At 38.9% G+C, this 25615-nt stretch overlaps 1 protein-coding gene across 1 annotated transcript in view; it reads right to left on the bottom strand.

Annotated features, from left to right (window-relative positions):
* LOC121933367 (collagen alpha-6(VI) chain-like) overlaps positions 1 to 25615 on the bottom strand; it is a 68165-nt gene that overhangs the window by 31045 nt on the left and 11505 nt on the right. The window contains 17 exon segments of the mRNA XM_042472989.1: positions 642 to 695; positions 1980 to 2045; positions 3413 to 3475; positions 4981 to 5034; positions 5119 to 5163; positions 6299 to 6325; positions 6417 to 6488; positions 6579 to 6632; positions 8965 to 9057; positions 10875 to 11020; positions 12686 to 12764; positions 13307 to 13656; positions 15026 to 15583; positions 16335 to 16898; positions 18264 to 18827; positions 21044 to 21601; positions 24662 to 25279. Coding sequence (XP_042328923.1) covers positions 642 to 695; positions 1980 to 2045; positions 3413 to 3475; positions 4981 to 5034; positions 5119 to 5163; positions 6299 to 6325; positions 6417 to 6488; positions 6579 to 6632; positions 8965 to 9057; positions 10875 to 11020; positions 12686 to 12764; positions 13307 to 13656; positions 15026 to 15583; positions 16335 to 16898; positions 18264 to 18827; positions 21044 to 21601; positions 24662 to 25279 — 3965 coding nt within the window.

Here is a 25615-nt window from a genome sequence, read left to right as displayed (position 1 = left end):
TTCACAGAGTCTCTATAAGTCGCAGTTAACAACAACATTCACACACACACACACACAGACACACACACACACACCCCTCCAATATAGTACTTACCAGACACATCAGTATCAATTCATACAAAATAAAAAACCCTCTTCTCCTTCACTACCCACAACTTAATGTAGGAGCTGAAAGTTTGTGTTAATGTAGCAAGCTTCATACATTCATTTCCTTTGTTTTGTAAAAAAAAAATATTACACTTGACATCCAGATGCTTCTCTTTATTGCTAGTAACAGGTTTTGCTAATTTGTTCATCCAACACAGCAAAAGAAACATTCCTTCCAGTTGGATATATCACTAAGTGATAATACTTTGCAGACAGTGTGCAGAACAATGAGCTCTACCACAAAGTCACACTAAAGTGATATATTCTGCCTAAACAGACCTTTCTTTATAAACTGAAAGAATGAGATCATTTCTAACTAGAATAGAATTCTGACTGTAAAATCCTATTCTAGTTACAAGTTACCTCATTCTTTCGCTTTAGAATCCTCATTCTAAAACCCTATTCTAGTTAGAAATTATCTCATTCTTTAACTTTAGAAAGAATGTTCACTCTGTATTTATCATGTTTAGTTGGCATTTATCATTTGCTCTTACCTTGTTTCCTGTGGATCCTTTTGCACCTGGTGAACCATTTGGTCCTCTTTCTCCCTGTGGGTAGAGAATTTAATAGGGTCACCGTAAGTCAGATACGACTTGATGGAACACAACAACAAATACAGTTCAGCACCAGTTATTGCACTGAATCTTACAATTGTCCATCCTGCTCAATAATACCAGGATAGATGTAAGAAAAATAATGACACTTGCCAATCTAGGATAAAATATAGTGTGTGGGTATAATAAATAACATGAATAAAACCCTCCAAAATAAAGAAAGTATTATTATAATGAGTATGTTGATCATATGAGGATCTCAACTGCTATAATATGGCTGTCATAGATGAGGGAGGGACAATTGTGGGAGGCTGGGGCATTAATTCCCCAGGATACCTTGAAGGTATCTTTCTGCACCATGCACAAATTCCCCCCCCCCCCCGGTCTTCAAATGCCCCAAACACCCTCTATATCTGCCAGGGGCATGTTTGCCATATCATTTGGCCCCTTGGGTCATTTTAGGCCAAGGAGAGGCCCTTTTTTAATAACAGGGAGTGACTATCACTATCTGTTAACTTTCCATTTTAAGAAACTACCTCGCTGGACCTGAAAATAGTTCCCCAAACCCCAAAATATGCTCAACTCCTCACAACTCCCCACATCCCTTAGAGGGCAAAAAATGGTTTGGCCTGTGGGGTATGACGCTTGTCTACTTCTGCCTTAGATCCAATCATACCTTATGGTAATTGTGCAGAAAGAAACTGTGCTGATATTTTCAAAAGAATTTAAGAAACAATGCTGTAGAGCCCCAATTTTCATTAGGATCATAATGCATGGAGTGGTTTATCTACCATCTCCCAAGCTATACTCCTGGCAAAAATCATCCTCCTGCTATGTTACAGTTAGCCTTATAACAAGAGATTCCATTGGCACCAGTAGGAATACCTTCACCCCAAGGTACAACACAAAGTGTGTGTGTGTTGGGTTTGTTTTTTCTTTTCTTTTTTTGGTTTGTTTTTTGAGTGTCAGTTCAAGGCCTCAGCACAGCTCAGGGCTGCCGTACCTGCCTTACATTCATGTTCAAGGTATGATAGGTTCCCCAACTCCAACTTGGTGTGCTACATGGTGGCACTGGTTGGCAGTAAGGGCTGTCTGATGGCCTTTGCCATCAAACTCTGAGCTGCAGATGATAAATGCTCCCATACCTCATTCAGTTCCACATTGCAGGCACAATATTATGTTTATAGTCTCATCCATACGTCATGTTAAATGTTACCTGTGTGATGTTTTATCAGAAATATGCCATAAGAGGAAAAAAACATAATTGGTAACACTGACCTGTCTTCCTTGTACTCCTACAAGACCAACTGCTCCTTTTATGGAATTATCCATTCCAGAATTACCCTAAGTAAAGAGAGAGAGAGAAAGGAAAAAACTTTATTTCCATGCAAACAAAAGAAAGAGTTGCTTGTTATTTAATTATAAATGCCAGAATTTTACAAGACTCAGTTTAAATCTGTGTACACTTTACTACATAGCAGAAACATTATGAAACCCTTATAGTGAATTGTAAAGATGCATAACAGGACACCAGCAAGAGTGTCCAATGTGCACTTGTGCCTGATGTGCATTTGGGACCAATGTGATGCACATCTCGCATGTTGCACCTTGCTCGTATTGTGCATCAGTCCTTTTGCTGGTTCTGCTACATTGTTACGTAAAACTGGTCCTTAATAAATAATAATAAATAAATAAACTTTTTATTTGTATCCCGCTTCTTCCCAAGATCAGGGCAGCTTACAGCAATAGATAAAAACAATACAATACACGACAATAAAATCAAAATCATATACACATTATACAAAAAATTAAACAGACTAAAAGCCCCATTAGCCCATCCTCTTTGCCACAGGAGAGGAGGGAGGCCCATAGGAATTTAAACGGGGAATGCTTGCTGGAATAAATTAATGTATATTCATCACACTTTATTGGATGTTTATCACACAATAAATACCTGTTATATTGTTTCTTGTGTCTTTTTGTATATTTGTGCCACTCCATGTATGTGCATTACTGATACCCCTTTTCATATTAGCACTGATCTCTTCACTAAGTCAGCAGAAAGGAATTGTGGCACATCCAAGATTCCAAGTACCAAAATGGAAACCTGAAAAATATTCTTAGGAGTCTCATTGGGTTAGGGATATCCTTCTGGGCCTTCATTTTGGCCTTCTTTTACCATGTGGCATAGGGGATTTTGAAGCATCTTTGCCCTGTTTCAGTGCTCTTGAGTTCTTAGATCAGAATTTGATACTTATATCACTATATGTGCCCCCTCCATTCTTTTAAAAAATGAGATAAAAAGTTGTAACTACAATATATAAAATACTTTCCAAGATTTTGCAGATGAAAATTTGGACACATGTGGCCAAGTAACCTCAAATTGTGGTCAAGATGGTAAAAGATATTAATTAGGAAGAATGTAAGTTGGCAGAGTGTGCCTTTTAACTGACCATACTGGGATAGAAAAGATTTTGGTCTCTCTCCTCCTCTCTGCCAAGTTGATATTGGATGCAAGAGTGTAAACTATTTTTGCAGACTGAACAAACAGGAAAAGTGGGAGGAGGAGAAAGAAATTGGAACACTTTAAAAGCAGTTGAAAAAGTGGAACAACATAGGATTAATCAGAAGTGTCCTTGCCAAATCAGGACACTTGGATGGTATGATATAAAATATAGGAAATATGATCAAATGAATGGAGGGAGACTTACACGATCTCCTTGAAAGCCTTTCTGCCCATAGTCTCCAGGAAGTCCTCTTGGTCCTGAGCTGCCCTGAAGAGATAAGTTACCTTTGTGAAAATCTCCCAGACCAATCCATCTTAGCTCTAAAGTTTTCAAAATTAATGATTGTTCAATTTTTTTATTATTATTGACTAAGTGGAAACATTGGTTCCATTAGCCACCTTTTGCTAAGCTCCAAGACTGTTGAATATTTTACATAAGGCTGCCCTTGAAAGTGATTCAGAGGCTGGTATGGAAATTGTAGTGCTCCTAAATATGAAAATTTAAAATGTAACAAGAGGCTCTTTTTTTTTCCAAAAGGAAAAGTATACAAGTTCCTAACTGGCCAACAATAGGGGAGATATATAAACTATATTTAAGAGGTTTTTTAAATGCCAAAAACAAATTTACTAAATAGAAATAAGAGTGGAAGGATGTAATTAGTTAGTGAGGGGGAAAGTTTCTTGGTGCAACCAATAGGGAAATATTCAAGGGATTCCTCTTTTTCCAATAAAGTAGTAGAGGAGTTTTTTTGTTTGTTTGTTTAGTGTGAGACTCTATGTAACTTAGGAAAAGAATATACACAGTTTTTGTGTATATTTACCTAAATGTTTACAGTAAGATGGCATTTATAGTTTCAAAGCTGTGGAGGAAATACTTAAATTATTTTGCAATTAAGATTCAATAAGATTCTCAGTGGTTTTTACCTTAATTTTACAAAACCGTATTTTTATAAAACTGTGATTTATTGCTTAAAAATCAGCATATTAAGATATAAAGTGTGTGAAGAATGGGAAAAAAGCTGTGAAATGTCAAACAGCTTAATACATTTCATTTTACAACCATGGAAATTATTAAATAGTAAAGGGGCAGGCAGTGTCTATCAGTGTCTTTCAACTGGGGAAGGATGATGAGAGATGCAACCCAGTAACATCTGGAGGTCCACACTCCCCTATATCTCAAAGGCAACCATTTTTTAAAAAATCACATATTTAAAGTCCCAGTTCAGATTTTGTTTCCCAGGTTTTTGTGGGTGGATTCTGTATCTAGTTTGTGATCTTGTTGTGAAATATACAGTAAAATCCTATACAGTTGAACCAAGAGGAAACCAAGGGTCCCCTGTATTTCTATATGTGTAGTGGCTTAGTTCCTCACTACCACCCCCTTATTATGAAATACACAATGGAATACTGTACCTCTATAATGTATAATGTGGTGGCCATAAGCTATGGTGATTGTGTTTCCAAAATCAGGGGAGGGGGGAAATCTTTTGTTAACAGTATCTTATTGGTCAATCAAATTCCTGAATTAGAATTTTAAATCATAGGCATCTGGGCATAGACTCTTTTATGTAAAAAAAAAATGCCATTATGTTTTAAGAGGTAGATACATCATTACTTTGTGCTTTTGGAAAGGTACATATCCTGAACATTCTCTTAGTACTTGCTAAGCCACTCCTCTGAGTATTTATATAAAACATTCCCTGACCATATATAATGGCTTTCACACTTTTCACAAAATTAAACTTGGAACAGTAATAGAGTTTAAAACAGTACCATCTGGCCTGCGTTGCCCTTTTCTCCTTTGAGTCCTGGAAATCCATCTGATCCCTTGAAGAAGATGAAAAATGCAGACATTATTTTCTGCTTTTTAAAAGATAGCATTAGGACCTAAAGAGATACAAAACAGCTTACCTCTTCTCCATCAATTCCATCCACACCATCGATCCCATCCTCTCCCTGAGAAAACAAAACCAGAACATGTAAAGTGCGTTGTTATCCAATATAATCATCATACGTAAACAATCCAACAAAAACTCTCTCAGATTTAGCAGCTGATCAAAGCCAAATAAGGTTTATGAACCGTAGCATTTTTAATTTTTAAAATGTGTGTCCTCTAACTCTCAACACTGACTTCATCTCTCTTTACAACCTCTTTACATTGGAATGTTCATGTTAACTCTTGCCTCAAGTCCAGCCTCCAATTTTATTCTCTCCCTTTATCCCAGACCTTTCATTCTTATCATAATAACACCATGTTTTCTTAATCTTAGACCATAACTATAAAAAGTTAAAATATACATTTAATTGGAAGCTTTGCCTATAATTAAATCATCTTAGAATGAGCATGTTGCACGTATTCCATATTTAATAGGTAGAACAGCTCCAGTTATTCATTCCTTCAGCTAATTCATGGACAAATCATGCTGAAATAGAAAAGCAAACTCTGCATTATACACATGACGAAGGGCCCAATGCAATTATTGTACAACAATTACACTTTAACTTTCATGATTCCATCCAAAGGAATCTTGGAATTTATAATCTGGTTAAGCACTGGAGCTCACTGGCTAGGAATGCCAAATACTTTCCCCCAAACTGCAAATCCCAAGATAACATAGGATACTGACAAGGCAATTAAAGTGGAATCATAGCACTATAATTGTACTGTGGAAGAATGCAAAGTTAAATTTCAAAAAAAGGTAGTTACTTGGGAAGACTCTGAATCTGGAAAGACAAATAGTGAGGATGAGGGAAGTGCTTAATCCTTTCCCCATTTTCTCACTTGGACCTCCATCCATCTATCCTGGGAGCTTTCAGATGTATATTTACAATGAAAAACATACGCTTGGATGCATATAGGGATTTCAACAGAGAAACTATTGGTAACGGATGGGCTAAGCACTAATCTATGCAGTACCTCTGACTCCTTAGAGTATTCCTCATTTCATTTGATGCTTTGCCACATTTGCCTGGGCATCATGTGCAGCTTGCCTCCAATCTGATTACTCTTTTTATTATTCCAGTAATTGTTTCAAAGGCCTTTCAGTACAAAAGCTATAATTTTGCAGATAGTAAAAAAATTTTACTGTACCTTTTCTCCTGAGTTTCCTCGCAGGCCCTGGAATATTTGAAAGAAGTATTTATTCAGTAACAATTTTTTTTAAAAAAAATGATCTTGATTAAACAACATTGTTTAGATGCATTCTTACCTTCTGACCCTTCCTGCCATACTCGCCCCTACATCCTTTCTGTCCTTCTGGCCCACGAATTCCCCTGGGACCCTAAGAAAGGAAAGACTAAAAGTCAGTGTGTGGGTATGTGGGTAAGAAATTATTCTAAGACTGAATTTACAAAAATGTTTTATAACTTACTGGCTCACCATCTTCTCCTATATCTCCCTGTCTTCCCTCCGGACCGACAGTTCCCTGAAAATAACATTGACAAATAAAATCCCCGCTCTCATACTTTATTATTGAAATTATATTTATATATACTGTAGATGAAACTGAAGTATACTTCAATTGGCTTTAATATGATATGTTATTGACCATTGTATATTACAATGACTATTATAGTGACCACTTCATTGACCTTAGTCTGTTCAGCAGTTTATTATCCAGATTTTGGACAAATGGCAACTTTGGTTTAAAAATATATATAGGGCAGGGAAATGTCCATTTAACAATTTGTAAGCCGCTCTGATAGCTTTTGGCTGAAGAGGGGGTATTAATAATAATAATAATAATAATAATAATAATAATCTCTTGGGGGGGATTTGGGAGGCTGCAAAAATGGTTTTGAGGGGCCATAGGCAGACTGTTACTGCACTTTGCCCACCCCAGATTCAAGCCTTCCCAACTACAGTATGTGCATGTGTGTGCATGTCCATAAGCATGTTTATTTCTGCATAAATATGTACAATTATTTATAATAAAATAACATTAATAAAACAAAAAGTAAAAAACATAACCCTACCAACATAAAATATGCAAAATACACACGCAAAAAAATTGCTAAAGATATGACCCCTGCCACCTGACTGAAAATCTTTAACTCAAACTAGGGTCCAAAATACACGGCAGAAATAATCCAGTTTGAAACCAGTGTAACTCTACTGGTTCAATGCTAGAGAATTCTGGAAACTGTAGCTTTGTGAGACAGTTAGCCTTCTCTGTCAGAGAACTCTGGTACCAGAATAAACTACAATTTCCAGAATTCCCGAGCACTGACCCAAGGTAGTTAAAGTGGTCTCAAGATGGATTATTTCTGCAGTGTATTTTGGACATATATTAAACTTTTTAAAACACCATATCCAAATTACACCTCTACTATAAGTACATAACTATTATCTCTAGCTGAAATATTTTTTTTAAAAAAATAAAATTATGTATTGGTGGAATCTAACACCAGAAACTCTGAAAGATGTACAAAAATGTTACTAGCAAATGTTGGAAGTGTGATCAAAAGACTGGGATTTTACCATATGTAGTGATCATGATTTTTGGATTCAAATTCATGTACTATTGGAGGACAATTTTAAAATAAAGTTCCAGATGAGAGCTGAACTTTATCTATTGGGAGTAATGGAAGGACAGATTAAAAGAAAATAGGGGAGAATTCAACAACACATGGTTATAACAGAAAGAATTGTGTACACCCAGAAATGGAAAGAAGCTTTTATTACAACACAAGAAGATTGACAAAGATATGTGAGCTTGCTAAAACAGACAAATTGACAATGTTAATCAAACAGAAGTATTGGGTGATTTTTAAAAAATATTGAGACGTGTTTATTAGGTTTTTTGAGACTACGATGCGGGAATTTATCAGTTTGGGTTTCATAAGCAATTATGCATACAAGTAGCAAGGCTTTCTTGACAGTGACACCTTATGGGTTGAATTCCCTTCTGTCAGAGACATGGTTAACACCTACATTGTTGTCTTTCAATAATCTGTTTTCTATTGCAGCTTGTTTGGATTTTTGAAGACATTTGTACTTTTTATTTTAGATGTTTTGTGATTATATATTTGATGATGATGATGATGATGATGATGATGATGATGATGATGATGATAATGACGATATATGTGTGCAGTACCCTTCTCACCCAATTCACTTCTTTCACCTCAAACGTTTGTATACCCCTGCCCTAGATGAGTGTTCAGCAAGCTTAACACGTGCCTATATATTGGATAAAAATATAGAAATACTGATAAAAATCAGTTAACATCTTAGCTTCCTGGAAGTTAGGATTATGAAGTTACCTAGTTTCATTCTGCCAATAGAATGCCCTTTTCACAGCTGAAGGAGCATTTGCACTACTTCCTACTGCTATTCACAGCTGGCTCCCATCAGCACAGTATTGCTCCACAAATCATTGTTTGATCAATAGCTACACACTGAGGCTGTGTGGCACTGAAAAGTATTTTGGAAAAGAGGAATTTGGAAAGCTGCAAAGTAATTCTGCTCCAAACCAGTAGTTAATTTTTGGCTTACGTTTGGACTCGTTTGTTAAAAATAGTAAGGTGGCATTTAAAATGTTTTTGAAACAGCTAGAAATAATATTGTAAGGATGTTGTAATGGTCTACAATTCTGCACAATTTGTTTAAAAAAAAATAAAAATGTTAAAAAATAAAATAAAATGAAAAGCAAAAGTGGATATTTTAAGTTTCCACTGGAGCTACAAATTGTGTATTTTTCCAGCCAATCTACATTTCACTGTGATCTGAATTACATGAAGGACAGATATTCTTACCTTAAGTCCAACGGCCCCTGTTTGTCCAGGGAGGCCTTTCTCTCCTGCACATTTACAAAACACACAGCAGCATTTTCTCTCAGCAATTTTGTCCTTGAAAAAAGGAAAACACCAAAGATACAAGACTTGCTCTTTGAACATTGTAGGAACTCTACCATACTGAACAGTTACCGTATTTTCCAGTGTATAAGACGACCCCCAACTTTTATTATAAAGAAATAGAGTTTAGGATATACTCACTGTATAAGGCTACCCCTATTCCTTGGAAGCCAGCAGCCAGCCGTGAATCCGCACGCCGGCTTCAAGGGGCCTCCAGAGGCCTGAGAAGCCGGTGGCCCAGAGAGCGCGAGCACTGGCTTCTAAGAGGCCTCGGAGGCCCCTTAGAAGCCGGCACGGGGCTGCCGCCAGCTTCTAAGAGGCCTCCGGAGGCCCCTTAGAAGCCGGCGTGGGGCTGCCCGCTTCTCAGGCCTGTGTAGGCCTGAGAAGCCGGCGGCCCAGAGAGTTCATGCGTCGGCTTGTAAGGGGCCTCGCAGGCCCCTTAGAAGCCGGCACGGGGCTGCAGGCTCCCCAGGCCTCCGGAGGCCTGAGGAGCCGGCGGCCCAGAGAGTGCTGTCCTGCGTCTAAGACGCCTCAGAGGCCCCTTAGAAGCCAGTGCGGGGTTGCCGGTTCCCCAGGCCTCCGGAGGCCTGAGCAGCCGGTGGCCCAGAGAGTGCGTGTGTCCCAGCTTCTAAGACGCCTCGGAGGCCCCTTAGAAGTCGCCGCAGGGCTGCCGGTTCCCCAGGTCTCCGGAGGCCTGAGAAGCCGGCGGCCCAGAGAGCGCAAGTGCTGGCTTCTAAGAGGCCTCGGAGGCCCCTTAGAAGCTAGTACGGGGCTGCCGCCAGCTTCTAAGAGACCTCGGAGGCCCCTTAGAAGCCGGCACTGGGCTGCCGCCAAATTCTAAAAGGCCTCCAGAGGCCCCTTAGAAGCTGGCGTGGGGCTGCCGGCTTCCCAGGCCTACAGAGGCCTGAGAAGCCAGCATCCCAGAGAGTGCATGCATCAGCTTCTAAGGGGCCTCACAGGCCCCTTAGAAGCCGGTGCAGGACTGCCGGCTCCCCAGGCGTCCGGAGGCCTGAGAAGCCGGCGGCCCAGAGAGTGCGTGTGCCAGCTTCTAAGACGCCTCGGAGGCCCCTTAGAAGCCGGCACAGGGCTGCCGGCTCCCCAGGCCTCCGGAGGCCTGAGAAGCCAGCAGCCGAGCGCGCGCACCCGGTGTACAAGACGGCCCCCGCCTTTAACCCAACTTTAGAGGGTCAAAAATTTGTCTTGTACGCCGGAAAATATGGTAGTCATTTCAACTCATGGACAGTAGGATAAAGGTGGATGGGCTCAAGCCCCACCAAACCAGGTTGAGGGAGATGAGCTCCCTGCTGCAGTGATCAGGAAAAATTGGACCACCAAGACTCTCATTTAGTTGACCTCCATTAAGAATGAACAATCAGAAGTTTGCTAAATGATCAAGCACAAAGAAATATTAAGAGAACTATTGTTGGTGAGCCCTTCCAGGGCAAAGATTGCCTGTAATCTATCCTATTTACGTTTTTGGGGGGAGTAAGCTACACTACAATACAATGTATGGTATTGTACACTACAATACACGTAGAACACTTCTAAACACATGTTGTGTATTGTCTTCATATTTAAGATTTCTTAATGATAATGATTGGAGCAAGTGATTTGTCTTCCCCATGCAAGAACCAGCAAGTAGGCAAAATAATAATAACATGCTGAGCCAATGCTGAGCCCTTCCCACCTTAAAAACCAGTTCCAGGGTTCATGCTTCAACTCATAATGATTACTTATTAGTTTATGCTACAGAGCAATGGAACTGTTAAGCTTCAAAATCTAATCCGTTTATCCTTCTCTCATTAACTTACCACATACTCAAACAGCTGGCTGGCGACATTTTGTGTGCCAATAGTTAATTGTTCATTATATCCAAATCCCTTTCCAAATTCAATATACAGAAGATCATGAAAACTGGTGGCTCCTTCCAAGACAACAGTTATGATTCCATCCAGTCCTATTTTAAACATTGATAATAATCAATACCACATAAAAATACTTTTCACTCCCTAACTTTCAAGGATCAGGTATTATGAGATGGTAAATTACAAGCAGAAAAGAAAGAATAGCCTATTTAAAAACACATTTTGATTGTTACCACCTGGAATGATCAGGGACCAATTGATAGGACAAAGGTTGCCAACCCAGTGTTCTGGATTTGTTCAAACAACAGGGCCTTCAAACTAGCGGAGGCTGGTGGGCCTGATGTCACTGGAGTGGTAAACCCACCTCAGATTTGATCTTAACTTTAAAGGAACCATCCATGATGCCAAACCTAGTTTTGGGATAAGGTTTAGCACCTTACATAGATCCTTTAAAGTTCAAAATGAAACCCAAACAAGATTCATCACCACACTTATATTGGAACCACCAGCCTTCATTGCTCTAAAATGTGGGCCAAACATTCCCAATTGTTCAGATCCTAGTTGTACAACAAAGGAACTGATTTCATTACAAATGTGACCCTGACAGTGTACCAGAAGGACTGTGACATAATTACAACATCCCCGTCACTCATCATGTTGGACAAGTGTAACTTAGTACACTATCTAGAAGATGTAATGCCTTTCTAAAAAATTGTTGTGAACACAAAGCGTCTCTTGCTCATTTGTTGCCCTATGAATGGTGAAGAATTTATCCTCATAGGCTCTTAGGAGATTATCACATGAGGCTGAAAAATATAATTAAAGCAGGATAGTCATATCTATGGCTGAACCCTATCAGACAACAGAGATTATCACATTACCTTTGCTCTACGCATAAACATGGGATGCAACTTTAAGAAGACATATTTTGTTGCATTCCCCCATCGCCAGACAGCAGGCAGCCCATTTGCAACCTGGGCTTCGCCAGGCTTCCCTTGCAACATTCATGAATGGGATTTTCCCATTCTTGCAAAGCTGCGGCAGAAGCCCAAGTTGAAAATGGGCTGGCTGGTGCCCAGCAATTTGTGAATGTGAAAAGATCCAAGTTCTGAAAGTTACATTCCACATCAATGCTGGGAGCAAAGATAATATGGTAAGCTCCAACATTGTAGTTGAACTGTAACTAGTCTGTCTTCCATCCAACTTTTAACTGATTAAAAAAGAGAGAGAGAGAAATAAAAATAAAATTTTAAAGAATGAAAGGTATGTTGTGTCGTACAATAGGGCAGGCAGGCAGGGTTAAGGAGCAGTCTGGGGAAAAGAGTCCTGGACCAGCAATGGCTGCTACACCTACAGTCCTGCAACTGAAGACATGTGATAAGGACTTCTCCCACACTGCTATGTATGCATTTCTTTTCATTAACATGATCACAGCAAGAATGTGATCATCTTAAAGGTCTACAGAGGCTCAAATGCCATCTGTGTAAAATACAGGGTAAGCAAAATGCCTTTCTATTTTATAACAAAGCTCAAAATGTTTAAATTTTTTTTCATATAATTATTTAACTAATTATATAACTAGTTCAGTTTCAGTGTGCCAAGAATAGTGTACTTTGTGGGAACCCCACATAGTCTCACTTGTGCTCCACTAAAGAAGAATGTTGAGGTGTATGTAAGAGGATTAGTAATAACAACAGTTAGTATAGTAATAATTTACTTGAGCTGAAGTGTTCATATTTTGATTGGTTACAGTGTACCTTCCTTTCTCAGTTCTTCAGATTTTTTTTCAAGTGCCTCTAGATCATCATCCAAGCCGTCAGAGAAAAGAAGCAACACCTACAACGTTAGAAAGTGAGACTGGACATCAGCTTTATATGTGCAAACGAGGAACAAGATATATGTATTGCATATACAGTATACATCATTCATTAAATAGTCTGAAGGATCTCTCATAGACTGAAAGGCTCATCATACATTTAGAGAGAAAAATACACCAAGGGAGGGGATCATTGAAAATTAAGACAATTCAGATTTTTCCAACAGTCCCAACTCAAAAACACATTAGCTATGTGAGGATCAAGACAGGAAGAAGCTTCTACTACTTGACAAACTGGCCTTTGCTGGTGCAACTGCCTTTCTGCCATTAGAGCTAATTTACACCAGATCCAAACATCTTCTAGATCAGAGTAGTCTTAACTAGGTCAGTGCTAATGTAGCCCTAAGTCATGTCCAGTTTTCTTAAGTTGAGGAGTGTTTGGATTCAACACAACTTCAACCTCAGCTATTCTTGCAAGTTAGGATTTCACTAATCTGGTAGATTTGTTGTAGAATATTGTGCAGTATCATAACACAGTTTGTTAGATAGGGGACAAAATTACCTTGCTCCGGTTTGGATTACCAGATAGGTTTTTCAATTTATTCCAAAGACTGTCCAAAAACTTGACATTGAGATAAGTTGGGCTGTTGATGACAACATTTCTGAGTTTCTCTAGGATTTTTTCATGTTCAACTTCAAGAGTGGCCAAAACAGGCTGGTCTGTATTTTCTATTGGAATGGCCACACTGAATTGTGTGGTTGTTCCTTTATTGCAGCTCACAGAACTTAGAGATGTGAAGTCCTTTATTATGTCAGGAAGGTAGGTTTTCAAAAGCTGTTGGTTATTGAATAAATGATCCCCTGGCTTCTGAGATGAAATGTCAAATCCCATAAGAACATCCACAAAACATGCTGTTTTAATGAAATACAAATAGAAAAAACACCAGAAATTAATTGTGGGAGTAAATGTTGAATAAAGACAGAAGCACAACAATGAAGATCTGCACTGGGCAAGAAAATCAAACAAATTTTGACAAAGCTGTAATATTAACATTCCAACACCAGCTATTTTTAGGTTTCTTGGAAAATGTCTGGATGAACAAAAGTATACAGTAGTTGCTTACTGTAAAAGTATTACCCTGACCACGTGTATATGAACTAATGTGTATTATATAAAGTTACACCTAGACTGAAATTCGGTAAGCATGCTGTTGGAGTTTAAGTCTCACAAAGTATACCTAAACTGTCAATCTGTGTGCTTAGTCTTCTTTGCTTGCTGCACTGGTGGGCAAGAGAAGCCAAGGGTTTACACTGCACTTTTGCCCCCCTGGCCTCTGATCTAGAAGAATTTGTTCAGAGGGTTGCCACTGCCTTCCTCTGAGGCTGAGAGAATATGACTTGCCCAAGATCACTCAATGTGTTTCTGTGGCCAAGCAGGGATTTAAACCTGGTCTCCCAGTTTCCTAAAGCAACACTCAAACCACTGTACCATGCTGTTTCCTTCTTGTTCTGTTTCCAAACTACATTTACATATAGAAAGTTTTTTCCTAATGGTCAATCCAAATGTTCTTTTCTTATCTTGTTACCAGTGGAAGTTGGAATGCCAGACTTTTACTGAAGTATTAGACTGCAGACCCCATGATTGCAATAAGAGAAATGAAGTGGTAGAGGGAGATATATAGATAGTCACCAGAGGACATAAGATATGACAAAACAAGGATTAATTCTTGAAGAGACAGGATAGAGGAGGTGCATTGGAATATAAGAGGGTTGATTCTAGTGCCTGCCCAGATGAGCAAATGCTTTAAAAAGTTCATCACAAACATTTCACCACTTGCGCTGTTGATGAAAATATGTAAAGCGTGCTTTTTCACCTTCCTACTTCTTTATGCTGCAGCATGGAAAGTCGCCAGTTGATTTGCTGGAAGAACAAAGTAAAACAGCACCCACCTTTCAAGTGGATTTCCATCATTATTATTAACATATACTGTATCTCAGTTAAACTTTAACAGCTGACTGATGCTGTCAGAGGACAGGGACCAGACAAAGATTAGTGAAATTAATCTGAACAGGTATAAAGGGAGGATTACTGGTTCAGAAAGACAAATCTCTATACATTTTGAGTCTGGACTCAATTGGTCTGAAACAAGCCCAGGTCCAAATCGCCAACCAGGATGCTGCACAGAATCTGTATATGACCTTGAACTATAAACAATGGAAATCTATTTTTTCATCAATGTATAAAGAAAACTTGGAATGATTTCAATTGAAATTAACTTACTTGATTTATCATCAACTTTGCACATTTCCTCTGTTATGCGTTTTGCAATATTTGGTAGTTCACTGGAATTAGCTGTAGTGTATATCCTGTCTGGAGAATTAGTAATTTGTTGAAGTTTTACATGACTAATGTTTCCCACTCCTACCGCATGTATCTCCACACCTTCTTTTCTCAGTTCTTCTGCTGGCTGAGTAAAAGAGTCATGTGATTGTCCATCGGTAATCACCAGCAGCTTTTGTTGGACATTTCGAGCTACTCTGCGTCTTGATGGGTTGAAGAAGGCCTTCACTTCTTTAAGAGCTTTTCCAATTAATGTTTGCAACCCCTTCTGCATTGAAACATTAGTAATGTTATTCTTAAGTTCTGTTCGATTATGACTCAGAGAGAATTCGTTTTTATATATGTTACTAAACTGGGCCATGCCAAAGAGTATATTGTTGTTAAAACCAATCAAATCAACCAGTTTTGTCAAGAAGACTTTCATATTCTCAAAAACTAGTTCATCAACACTCTTGGAACCATCAATCAAGAAAACAATTTCTGCATGGATGGCACACGCTGCAAGAAAAGATAAGAGTTTTAGTATTAATATTCTTCAAATGATGGCTGTATAGGAGTGCTTATCCCAATCAACAAAAACCCATATTTCTTTATATACTTTCTATCTTTTTTTGGTCCTGCATTTCCATATCATTAATATCGGGGGGGGGGGGGGGGGGGGGGACAACTAGTATAAATATTTTTGGTTGAAAGACATCTTGCAGTAAGGCATTACCTTCTATTTTTCTTGTGATGCTAGGGGAAAAAAACCAAACAAACGTCCTCTCTTTTTGCTATAGAGACCAAAAGAGGTGCTGAAAATGGCATCTTGGCCTTATAATGCCCTGGATGCAGACTCCATGGGAATAGCAAGTTCCATAAAACCAATCAGCCTTGCTAGGCTTCATTCTGGCTCCAAAAAGGAGCAAGGCAACACCACTCCCCATCTAAATACTGATCAAGTGGACTTAAAGAATAACAATAATGAAGGAAATTAGTAGCCCAAAGCCAATTACTAGTCCCGGCTGGAACAGACCCATTAAATCACTGCAATTTGTACAAATGTTGACTTTGCCATTCAGCATTTTTTTAAATAGCCTATTCCAGGTAGGACTAGCAACTGAAATTAGGTCCATGTTTTAAAGGTGTAGAATACAACTTGGTTGAGTAGCTCAGATTGGTAGCCTTGAGATTCAGATCTCAAGAGTCACTAGATTACTACCTATATTTACTATTGAGAAAAAACACATAGCAAAAAGGTGTAGTTTACCTGCAGTTGGGCAATAGTTATCTATTACTGATAGATTTTTTAGTCCATCAAATGTATCCACAAAAAATACATTATCTTTATTTTCAGCCATGATTTCAAGTTCATCGCGTTTTGCTTCTTTTATCCCAATGGCATAAATAGTAATTCCATCATTCCTGATTCTCGTTGAGACAGCGTCAAGTTTGTCCCTATCATGGGATTCACCATCAGCTATGACCATGAGAAGTTGGGGGACACCTTTGTGTTTGCGGCTGCCATGGGTCACAGTGAACAGATCTTCAGAGTGGCGAAGAGCCTCGGCGGTGTATGTTGTCTCACCTAAAAGTGTGTCCTTTTCAATTGCTTCAATGATTGCACTTTTGTTACCATGTGTATTAAGGTAGAACAGAGTTTGCGGATGATCAGAATACTTCACTGCTCCAAACTGAACACGGTCCTTGCCAACATCAGATTTATTGACGATGTCAATCAAGAAGTCCTTCATGATATTGTAATTGTGCTCTCCTATACTGCCGGAACTATCTATTACAAAAACAATATCTAAAATGTTTGCCCTTTTGCATTCTGGAAAACAAACCAAAAAAGAACCATTAATGAAATTGTTCATATTACAAGACTAAAATCAAATAGTGCTCCAAAACTATAGTCAAAATATCTTCCACCAAACCCTGCACACCTCCATCGTGCTAAGGACCTGCTCCAGAAGATTTCCTGGCCTTTAAGATCAGGATTTTGGTTTGGGGTTTGTTTTTTTTAGGGTGCATAGGAGACTGTTTCCACTGACTGTTTTGCTTTTTAAAAGAATTATGGTGGTAAACTGCAAAAGTGCCATTTCACTGATGCACTGGTATATTATAACTCTAAAGAAAAGAAAAACTAAAAAATGACAAAGGAGTGAAGGCTAGCTGTTTTCCCCAATATGTCTCATTGAGGTTGGAATAAAATGTTTCAGCTTGTAGTGGGAATTGCCAGAAACTAGTCCAGTACCATAAACATGACTTTTTGAAAGTTAAAAAAAAACAAAAACCACTGAGAATTACAGGAACAAATACTGAATCATCTGACACATTTGCCCTGTCTGGAGAAGCCCAGACTCTAAAAATGAGTTTTATTTCTTAAGAGTATTTGATCTCTCTATCACTAGGTGGGCATCTTGTGGCCTTCCCAATGTTGCTGGATTGCAATCCCCCTAATACCTCACCATTTACAGAGGCTAGGGCTGATGGGAGTCCGACAACACATGAAGGACCACAAATTCCCAACATTTTTTCTATCGGAAGTCAGAACATTTGTAGTACTATAAAGTCTTGATTATCTGTCCTTCGGTCATCCGACATTCTGGATTATCCGATGTTGTGGCTGCTTAGGGGCGTGGCTGTAGGCATTTCCATGCCCCAGGCATGCCCCCAAACATGACAAGCAAGGAGAGAAGGGTGAGTGAAGCTTCTCCCCAAAACACAGCTTCAAGCGCCGCGGCGACAGTAGTGAGCACAGCAAGTACCTCCAGGTTTGCAATTCATAGTGATTTCAAGGTTTTTCTTGGACCCTCCAGATTATCCAACATTTTCAGCTATCTGACTATCATTTTGCCCATTTATGTCGGATAATCGAGACTCTACTGTATTTGTAAGAATCATGATTCTGGCACTGTGAGCATTGACTTGTGAAACCTGGCATTCTGTTTTCACAGATGATTTACTATTTGGTAGTTCTCATTTAACTGCCTGGAACTTTGTCAATAGAACAACCATCTTAATTGTCTAGTATTTCTGATTATGTGATTTTAGTTTTCTTGAGGCATTTATGGGCCCCTCAGGAAGACATCAGTCTCCTTTTTTCATTGTTGAGCAAAACACCCACCCACCCACATGAATACATAAACCCACACAAACTGAAAAAGTGCCCAAGAGCAAGAAAAGCATTACTAACCCTCAGGTTTAAGGGGACTACATATGCCAAATATTATGTCATCTTCTATCTCCTTTAAGATATCAAATTTTTCAACATAAAAGACATTCTTCGATTTCCCACTTATCTCTTCTAGCTGTGTTTTATTGGCATTAAAGACTCCAACTGAATAGATGATGATGCCTTTGTCTCTCAATGCTGTGGCTGGAGTTTTTACTTCATCTTGTGCTTCCCCATCTGTGATAAGGACAAGAATTTTGTTGACAGAAGGCCGTGCTCCTTTGACAGGCTGGAAATAGTCAGACACGAATCTCAGCGCGTCTCCAGTGAGTGTGTTCTGATTTATGAGGGACATTTTCTCAATGGCCTCAATGATGTCACTTTTTGTTGTGTACTTGTTGAGTTGAAACACTTCTTTACTGATGTCACTGAACTGGACCACACCAACCCGCACTTGGTCTAGGCCAATGTCAGATCTGTTCACCAGCTCCTTCATGAAGGTCTTCATTTTCTTAAAGTTTTCACTGCCTATGCTCAAAGAGCTGTCCACGAGAAACATCACATCAGCTTTCATTTGTTTACAAGCTGTCAAAGAATGAAAACAATTATTCATTTTTAACCAAATAAAATCGAACAATTCTAAAATCTTTGCTTATGTGGAAGAAATGGCACATTTCAACAATATCTTGGGAAAATTTAAGCAATCCATTCTGAGGTTTTATTCAGATTAAAGACATTGTTTCTTCTGCTCTTCCATTTAATGAAGCATATTAACTTAAAATGTTGTATTTTAATTAAAATGGGATTAATAGGTTTAACATTTGATTGGAAACTGATTTAAAAGGTAATCTGCACTTTTAATTTTTATCAGATTTCAATACATGAATTGTATCCATTGCTATTGCAATTTATGGAGTGGCTCACTTAACTCAGAAAAATCTTTAAAGCTTGTTTTCCAAGGATTTCAGCATAATCAGCATAGCTGACCATTTCCCAGTAGTATTGGCATTAAAATTATTTATTTGTTCATCTGTACATAGAGCATAGATTGTTGGCAACTCCTCTGTTTATAACAGGCCCTGAATGAGGAAAACTGTTTTTTAACTGTAAGAGGTGTTTGACAGTGGAATAGATTGACTCAGTGGTGGAGTCTCCATCCTTTGGAGTTCTTTAAGGAGAGGTTGGATTAGCATCTTTCAGGAGTGCTTTAGTTGTGTATTCTTGCATGGTGGGGGTGGTGGGACTAGCTGGTCCTTGTGATCCTTTCCAACTCTAAGATCCTATCATTCTATGAATTATATTTAGCCTTCTCTGTAAGAGAGCTCTGGTGCCACAATAAATTACAATTCCCAGGGTTCTCTAGCACTGAGCCAGGGCTGTTAACACAGTCTCAAACTGGATTATTTCTGCAGTATGCATTAGATCAAAGATATACCGGAATGCATTGAGGTGAAAAAAGAATGTTATATTAAAAATTTCCCTGATGGACTTTGAGGATGCAAATATATGACATTCTACTGTTGCATAAGTTCTGACAGGTTCTACAAAGCTATTAAGGTTTTAAATATGGATCCAAAGGCATCTTTGTACTTCAGTCACCCGAGAACCATCTTAGCTAAGAGCTGAAGGGGGACCATTACACAATGAATTGCCTATGGCTTTTTCGGGTTGCGAAAGATTTCGGGTTACGAAGGGCGCCGCGGAACGGATTATTTTCGTAACCCGGGGTACCACTGTATTCCTTTTTTACATAATTGCTGTGATCAGCATTAGTGGAGGGACTATTTCCATTGATGCAATCACAGATGTTTATGCATGCACACATCACTAGGGGGTGCGGACCATACCACATGACACCCAAAGGGGTGGGGGGTAAAGCCACTGTTCCCCAAACATCTACCTTTTGGCAGAAACAGGCTGTGGCATTCACCTGTGTCCCTTTAAAATGCTGAAGAGATGGGGTGAGTGGGGTGAGGCTCAGTGGGCAAGGGGGAAAGAACCCCTAGGCTTTTAAATTTTTAAATGTGTATATATATATATATATATATATATATATATATATATATATCTTTTAAATTTTTCTTTAAAAACATCACATTTTACTAAATTTTCACTTTAACCACCTGGAATGATTTATATGTAAATATGAAGTTGAAGGCTTTCATGGCTGGCATCCATAGTTTTTTTGTGGGAACATGGCCACACAGCCCGAAAAACCCACAAAAACTATATATGTATATACATTTAGGCTGTGTGTATGATATTGTAATTTAATGATATAATTTTAATTTTACTCCTTGTTTATGTCACAGCTATTACCATTACCTTCAGTGATACATGGGGATTATGATTTATGTGTACCATTAATATAAAATATTACTAAGGATTCTGTATGGTATGGGAGGAGGTCAGTGGGGATGGTGGTGACACCATGAGTTACTACAACCTTAATGATGCCACTGTGCACACATGGCATATATGGTACGTCTCTCTTTTTGAATCTGTTTAATAATGATATTTTCTGACTACTTTGGAAAGGGTGCAATCTCTGCAATGCTCTCCTGGGTGATTTGTTTTCTAGTTTCAGGGTTTAGGTGGAGAAAATAGTGAAAAGGGTTATACACCTCATATGCACCATTTCTTCCCTGTAACTATCCCCATTGCAATTGGATGACCTTTATTATGGAAACAAGTCTTAGAGCAGCATGTTTCTCTCATAGTGCCTAGTAATTTCTTGCTGAGACAGGTCCCTGAAATGGGATGTGCTTGAACAATGAAAATTAGATTAGGGTTTTTCTTACCCTCTTCAGAGCATATGGCTTGAACAATACTGTTTTTTATTTTTTTCAGTGAGTCATACTGATGCACATAGTAGACTCTTGACTCGCCAATCTCATGCAGCTCAGCCATAACTGCCTTTCCCACACCAATGGCAAAAATCTCGATTGCTGCTTTCCTCAGTGTGTCAGCAGGTACCTTCACCTTGTCATGTGCCTCTCCATCTGTCAGCACAATGAGATAGCAGGGCACTTTGTTTTTCCGTTGCTTTCTTGCCTTTTCAAACAATGGCTTCATAAAATTTAGAGCTGCTCCTGTGTACGTGTCTCCGGTCATTTGGTGGATATTATTAATTGCTTTTTCTAAATTGCTGCTCGTAGTGTGTACGTCAATTTCAAATTCTGTTTTGGGACTGTTTGAATACTGAACAACTCCAAAGCGAACATGATCAGGACCAATAGTAAACATTTTAATCACTTCCTTCAGGAAAGTCTTCATTTTTTTATCAAAATCGTCTTCAGAAATGCTTGTGGAACCATCAATCAGAAAATAAATATCAGCCCTTTCTGTGTCCACACATCCTGCAAGAACAGAGAGATTTTATAAGGCAATGAGCATAGACAGGGCTCAAAGACTGGGCTCAAAATCCATATGCATCAAGGCAGGCAAAAATTTAGGTATGGAGCCAAATACAGGTCAAATTAGTAAATTCCTAATGGGTAGAAGGTTAATAATAATAGCACCAAAATTCTCATTACAACATTTTGCTGAAAAGGTGTCATACAAGGAGGAAATTAAGTAAACCATTAGGTTTATCCTTCATAGGGATTAGAAATATTTACAATTTAATAACTAAATACCAGGAAACCAACCAGTAGGAATCATTATGTTGTGACCCTTAAGATGCAAAACGGATCCTTCATACTGTCAAGCTTTGAAAATCCACTGGTTCACAGGATCCTACATTGGTATGATCCCACAGCCAACAAAAGGTAAACATGGGGAATACTGAGGAAGAATGATCACTCATGAGATTTACTATCATTATTACTATTACTATTACTAACTACTACAACTACTACTACTAATTTCTTACCTGCCATTCTCTGGAGATGGAGAAAAACAGATTAAAATACAGACACATAACACAGTTAAAGACATGAACATCAATTAAAAATCCATAATCAGCTAAAAGAACATAACATAAGATTTAAAAGCATTCATATTAAAAACAATACATAATTGGAAACTGGTAATTTAAAAACTATCTAGATAGGTTTTTCTGATTGATGTAAATGTCCACCAGAAGATATGAGTATATGGGATGGATTATATGGGAGAAGGCATATTGGTAACGTGGACTCAAACATGTAGGGCTTAAGGTAACAACCAACACTTGGTACCTTGTTTGGAAACTAACTGGCAGCCAGTGGAATGGTTTTAATATAGTTAAATATATGCACCAATAACCAATGTGGCTGCCATGTTTTGCACTAACTGGTTTACAAACATGGTACAGAGGCAGCCCAAGATACAGCACATGGCAGAAGTCCAGCCTTGAGGGTACTAATGCATGCAATAACATCTTTAGGTCATCCAGCTCTATAAAGCGGTGCAGTTAGCATAAGAGCTGAAGTTGATAGTAAGCACTCCTAACTGTCATATCTACTTGGACTGCCATTTGAAACAATGGATTCAGAAGGATCCCCTGGATACAAGTGTGTTCTTTCAAGGGGAGTGTAACCCTATCCAGGACTCTTTCATCTCACTTGCCTCAGACATTAATGCCAGATCAGAAAGTTTCACCTATTTACATGAGATTTAAACCTCAGTTTAAATCAATGGATACCATATAACTGATGCCTTTGTTTCATCAGTTGTTTCCATGGGCCTGAAGTGAATTCCAGACACAGCCTTATTTGTACCTTCCTTAGAAAAATAAAACTGCAAATTTCACAGTGCCTTTCTACAGCTGTATGGTGCCATCTAGGGAAGTAAATCCTCACTCATTTCATTCAAATATTGGATGTAATTCCACCAAGATCCTCAGGGAGAGGTGGAAAAAATAAATGTATTATTATTATTGTTGTTGTTATTATTATTATTATTATTATTATTATTATTATTATTCACAGGATAATTTTAAATATATTGCAACTAGGTAAAGTCACGAGAGTTTTAATGCACTATTGATTGTATCTGGGAACCTTTTTTAAAACAATATTCCATTGGCACAAACACATTGCATTTCACAAATACAAATATTTGTACAAAATATAATCAAGAGTGAAGAAATTTGATAACATTCATTATATCTCTGTGCAATCATACTTGGAATACTGTATACACTTCTGGTCATTGCACCTCAAAAGAATACAGTTCAGCTGGAAAAGGTTCAGAAATGTCCAGCCAAAATGATCTAAGGGCTAGAGCCCTTCTTCCATGGGGAAAGATTACAGTATTTGAGGCTCGTTACTTTAGGGGGGGGGAAGGCAAGGAAGGGGTGACATGAATAATGGTGTATGAAGTTATGTGTGATACGGAGAAAGTGAAAAGTGCTTGCTTTGTGGTTACAATGGAACCCTGGTTCACCCCCCTTGATCTAGGCAACTAGATCTAACCTGATAGCAGTCACTTCTCTGGCTGTATCCACACTGCAGAAATAATCCAGTCTAATTCCACTTTAACTGCCATAGTTCAATGCGGTGGAATTCTGGGAACTGTAGTTTGTTGTGGCACTAGAGTTCTCCGACAGAGAAGGGTAAATATCTCACAAAACCACAAATTCCAGAATTCCATGTCAAACTGGGATTATTTCAAACTGGTGTCAAACTGGATTATTTCTGCAGATGCAGCCTCTGACTGCAGGGAAGAGCTGCAGCTATGTAATTTACACAGAAACACCCATTTCTTGTAGACAATGGGTTGTATCCATTCACGAAGGTTATGTGAAGTACCTTTACCTACTCTTGCAATGGTCTGTGTCCCTCAAAACCAGCTTGGGGTTTACAGTCGCAGTTTGAGTGACACGTTGAGTTCAGTGCCAGAATGGCAGGAGAGCTCGATGCCCTGTTGAGCATCCATAACTTTCCACCTCTCTGGAGATGGCCTAGTAGGTGGGTCACCTGGTATCTGGATCTGTAGTATGCCAAGTGATGTAGGCATGTAGGTCATTTTGATCCCATTTGGGGTCCAAGAAAGAAACAAAAATACAGAAGCAAGTTAGAAGTGACTTCTGGTCACATCCTGATTTCTTTTTAAATGCCTTTCTTGGATCTAAAATGGCCCATGGGGCCTAAAAATATCTTGAAAATACCCCTCCTACACCCAGTAAAAGATGTAAGGGACATCTGGGAACAATTTCTTTTTAGCTTTTGGTAGTGTGTGTGTGGGGGGGGGGGGGGTGAGGATTGGGCAGTGTGGTTTTCCAAGGTCTCCTTTGAGGCTAATAGATCCCCCAGCCTCCCAAAATGTCCCTTCCCTGGCTTAAACAATAAAGATCTGTCCATTTTATTTCTCTCCCTCCTCCACCCCCTTGCCCTGTCCTTCCAGTTCCCATAACTTCTGGGTTGCAAAACCGAAAAGAGAGTAGGAAGAAATAAACAGAGATTGCCCTAAATGGATTACGTCAGACATCGTACCTGTTTTGAGATGTACTGTTTTTTCAGATTGGACATAGAGCTTGTCCTGTATTTCATTGAAGAGTTTCTTCTGAAAAGTATCAGATTGCTTTGGAAGGCCAGAAAAACCGACTTGTATAATATTCCGTTGGGATGGATGTGATACAACCTGAGTTAACTGAGAGATATTAGCTCCCTCAATGCCTATGGCAAATACTGTTGCGCCAGCCTTTATAAGTAGATTAGCTGCTTCTGCTACAGAGTCATCTGAGGGTCTGTGGGTGATGACAGTGGCTATTTGTTCCACTCCTTGGTTCTTCCTACTTCCAGCACGCTCAGCAAAAACTTGCTTCCAGGTAATATTAATGGCAGCACCCAGATTGGCTTTTCCTTCTCTAGGAGAAAAGCTTTGAATGATCTGCAGAAGGTCGTTTTTTTCAGTTTCCTTGCCCAGGAATGATATCACCTGCGGCTTAGTGCTATATTGCACTAGACCAACCCTTATGCATTCTTCCTGCACATCGAGAGAGTTTATAGTATTTTGTAAGAAGCCTCTGATATATTCTGTGTTTGCCTTTGGAACATTTTCATCCACCACAAATACAACATCTGCAACTGAATCACGAGCACAGTCTGCCACTGGGGACAAAACACACACACACACCACAATATTAATATATTTTTCTAGCCAGGTCTCTGATGAAGATGTTCACATAATTTAAGGATGGAACATGACTAAAGAACTGAGAGCCTGGCATTGCAGAACAGATTGCATTGCCAAATGTATCATACTACAAAGATGGAACTCCATCAAGCCCCTTGATATGGATCAATGGATGAAAGGCCTCTTGGAGCTTAGAGTTTACGAACAAATAGCTTACATTAATAGAGGGTTGGAAGGCCAATTCAAAATATGTGGCATGCTTTTCAAGAAAGCTTTGTGTTGAACTTAGGAATGAAGGCTTGTGTTCTTTC

Source organism: Sceloporus undulatus, chromosome 6, assembly GCF_019175285.1.
Source record: "Sceloporus undulatus isolate JIND9_A2432 ecotype Alabama chromosome 6, SceUnd_v1.1, whole genome shotgun sequence".
Classification (NCBI taxonomy): domain Eukaryota; kingdom Metazoa; phylum Chordata; class Lepidosauria; order Squamata; family Phrynosomatidae; genus Sceloporus; species Sceloporus undulatus.
Note: the sequence above shows the minus strand (reverse complement) of the source record. Positions and strands in the feature narration are given on the sequence as shown.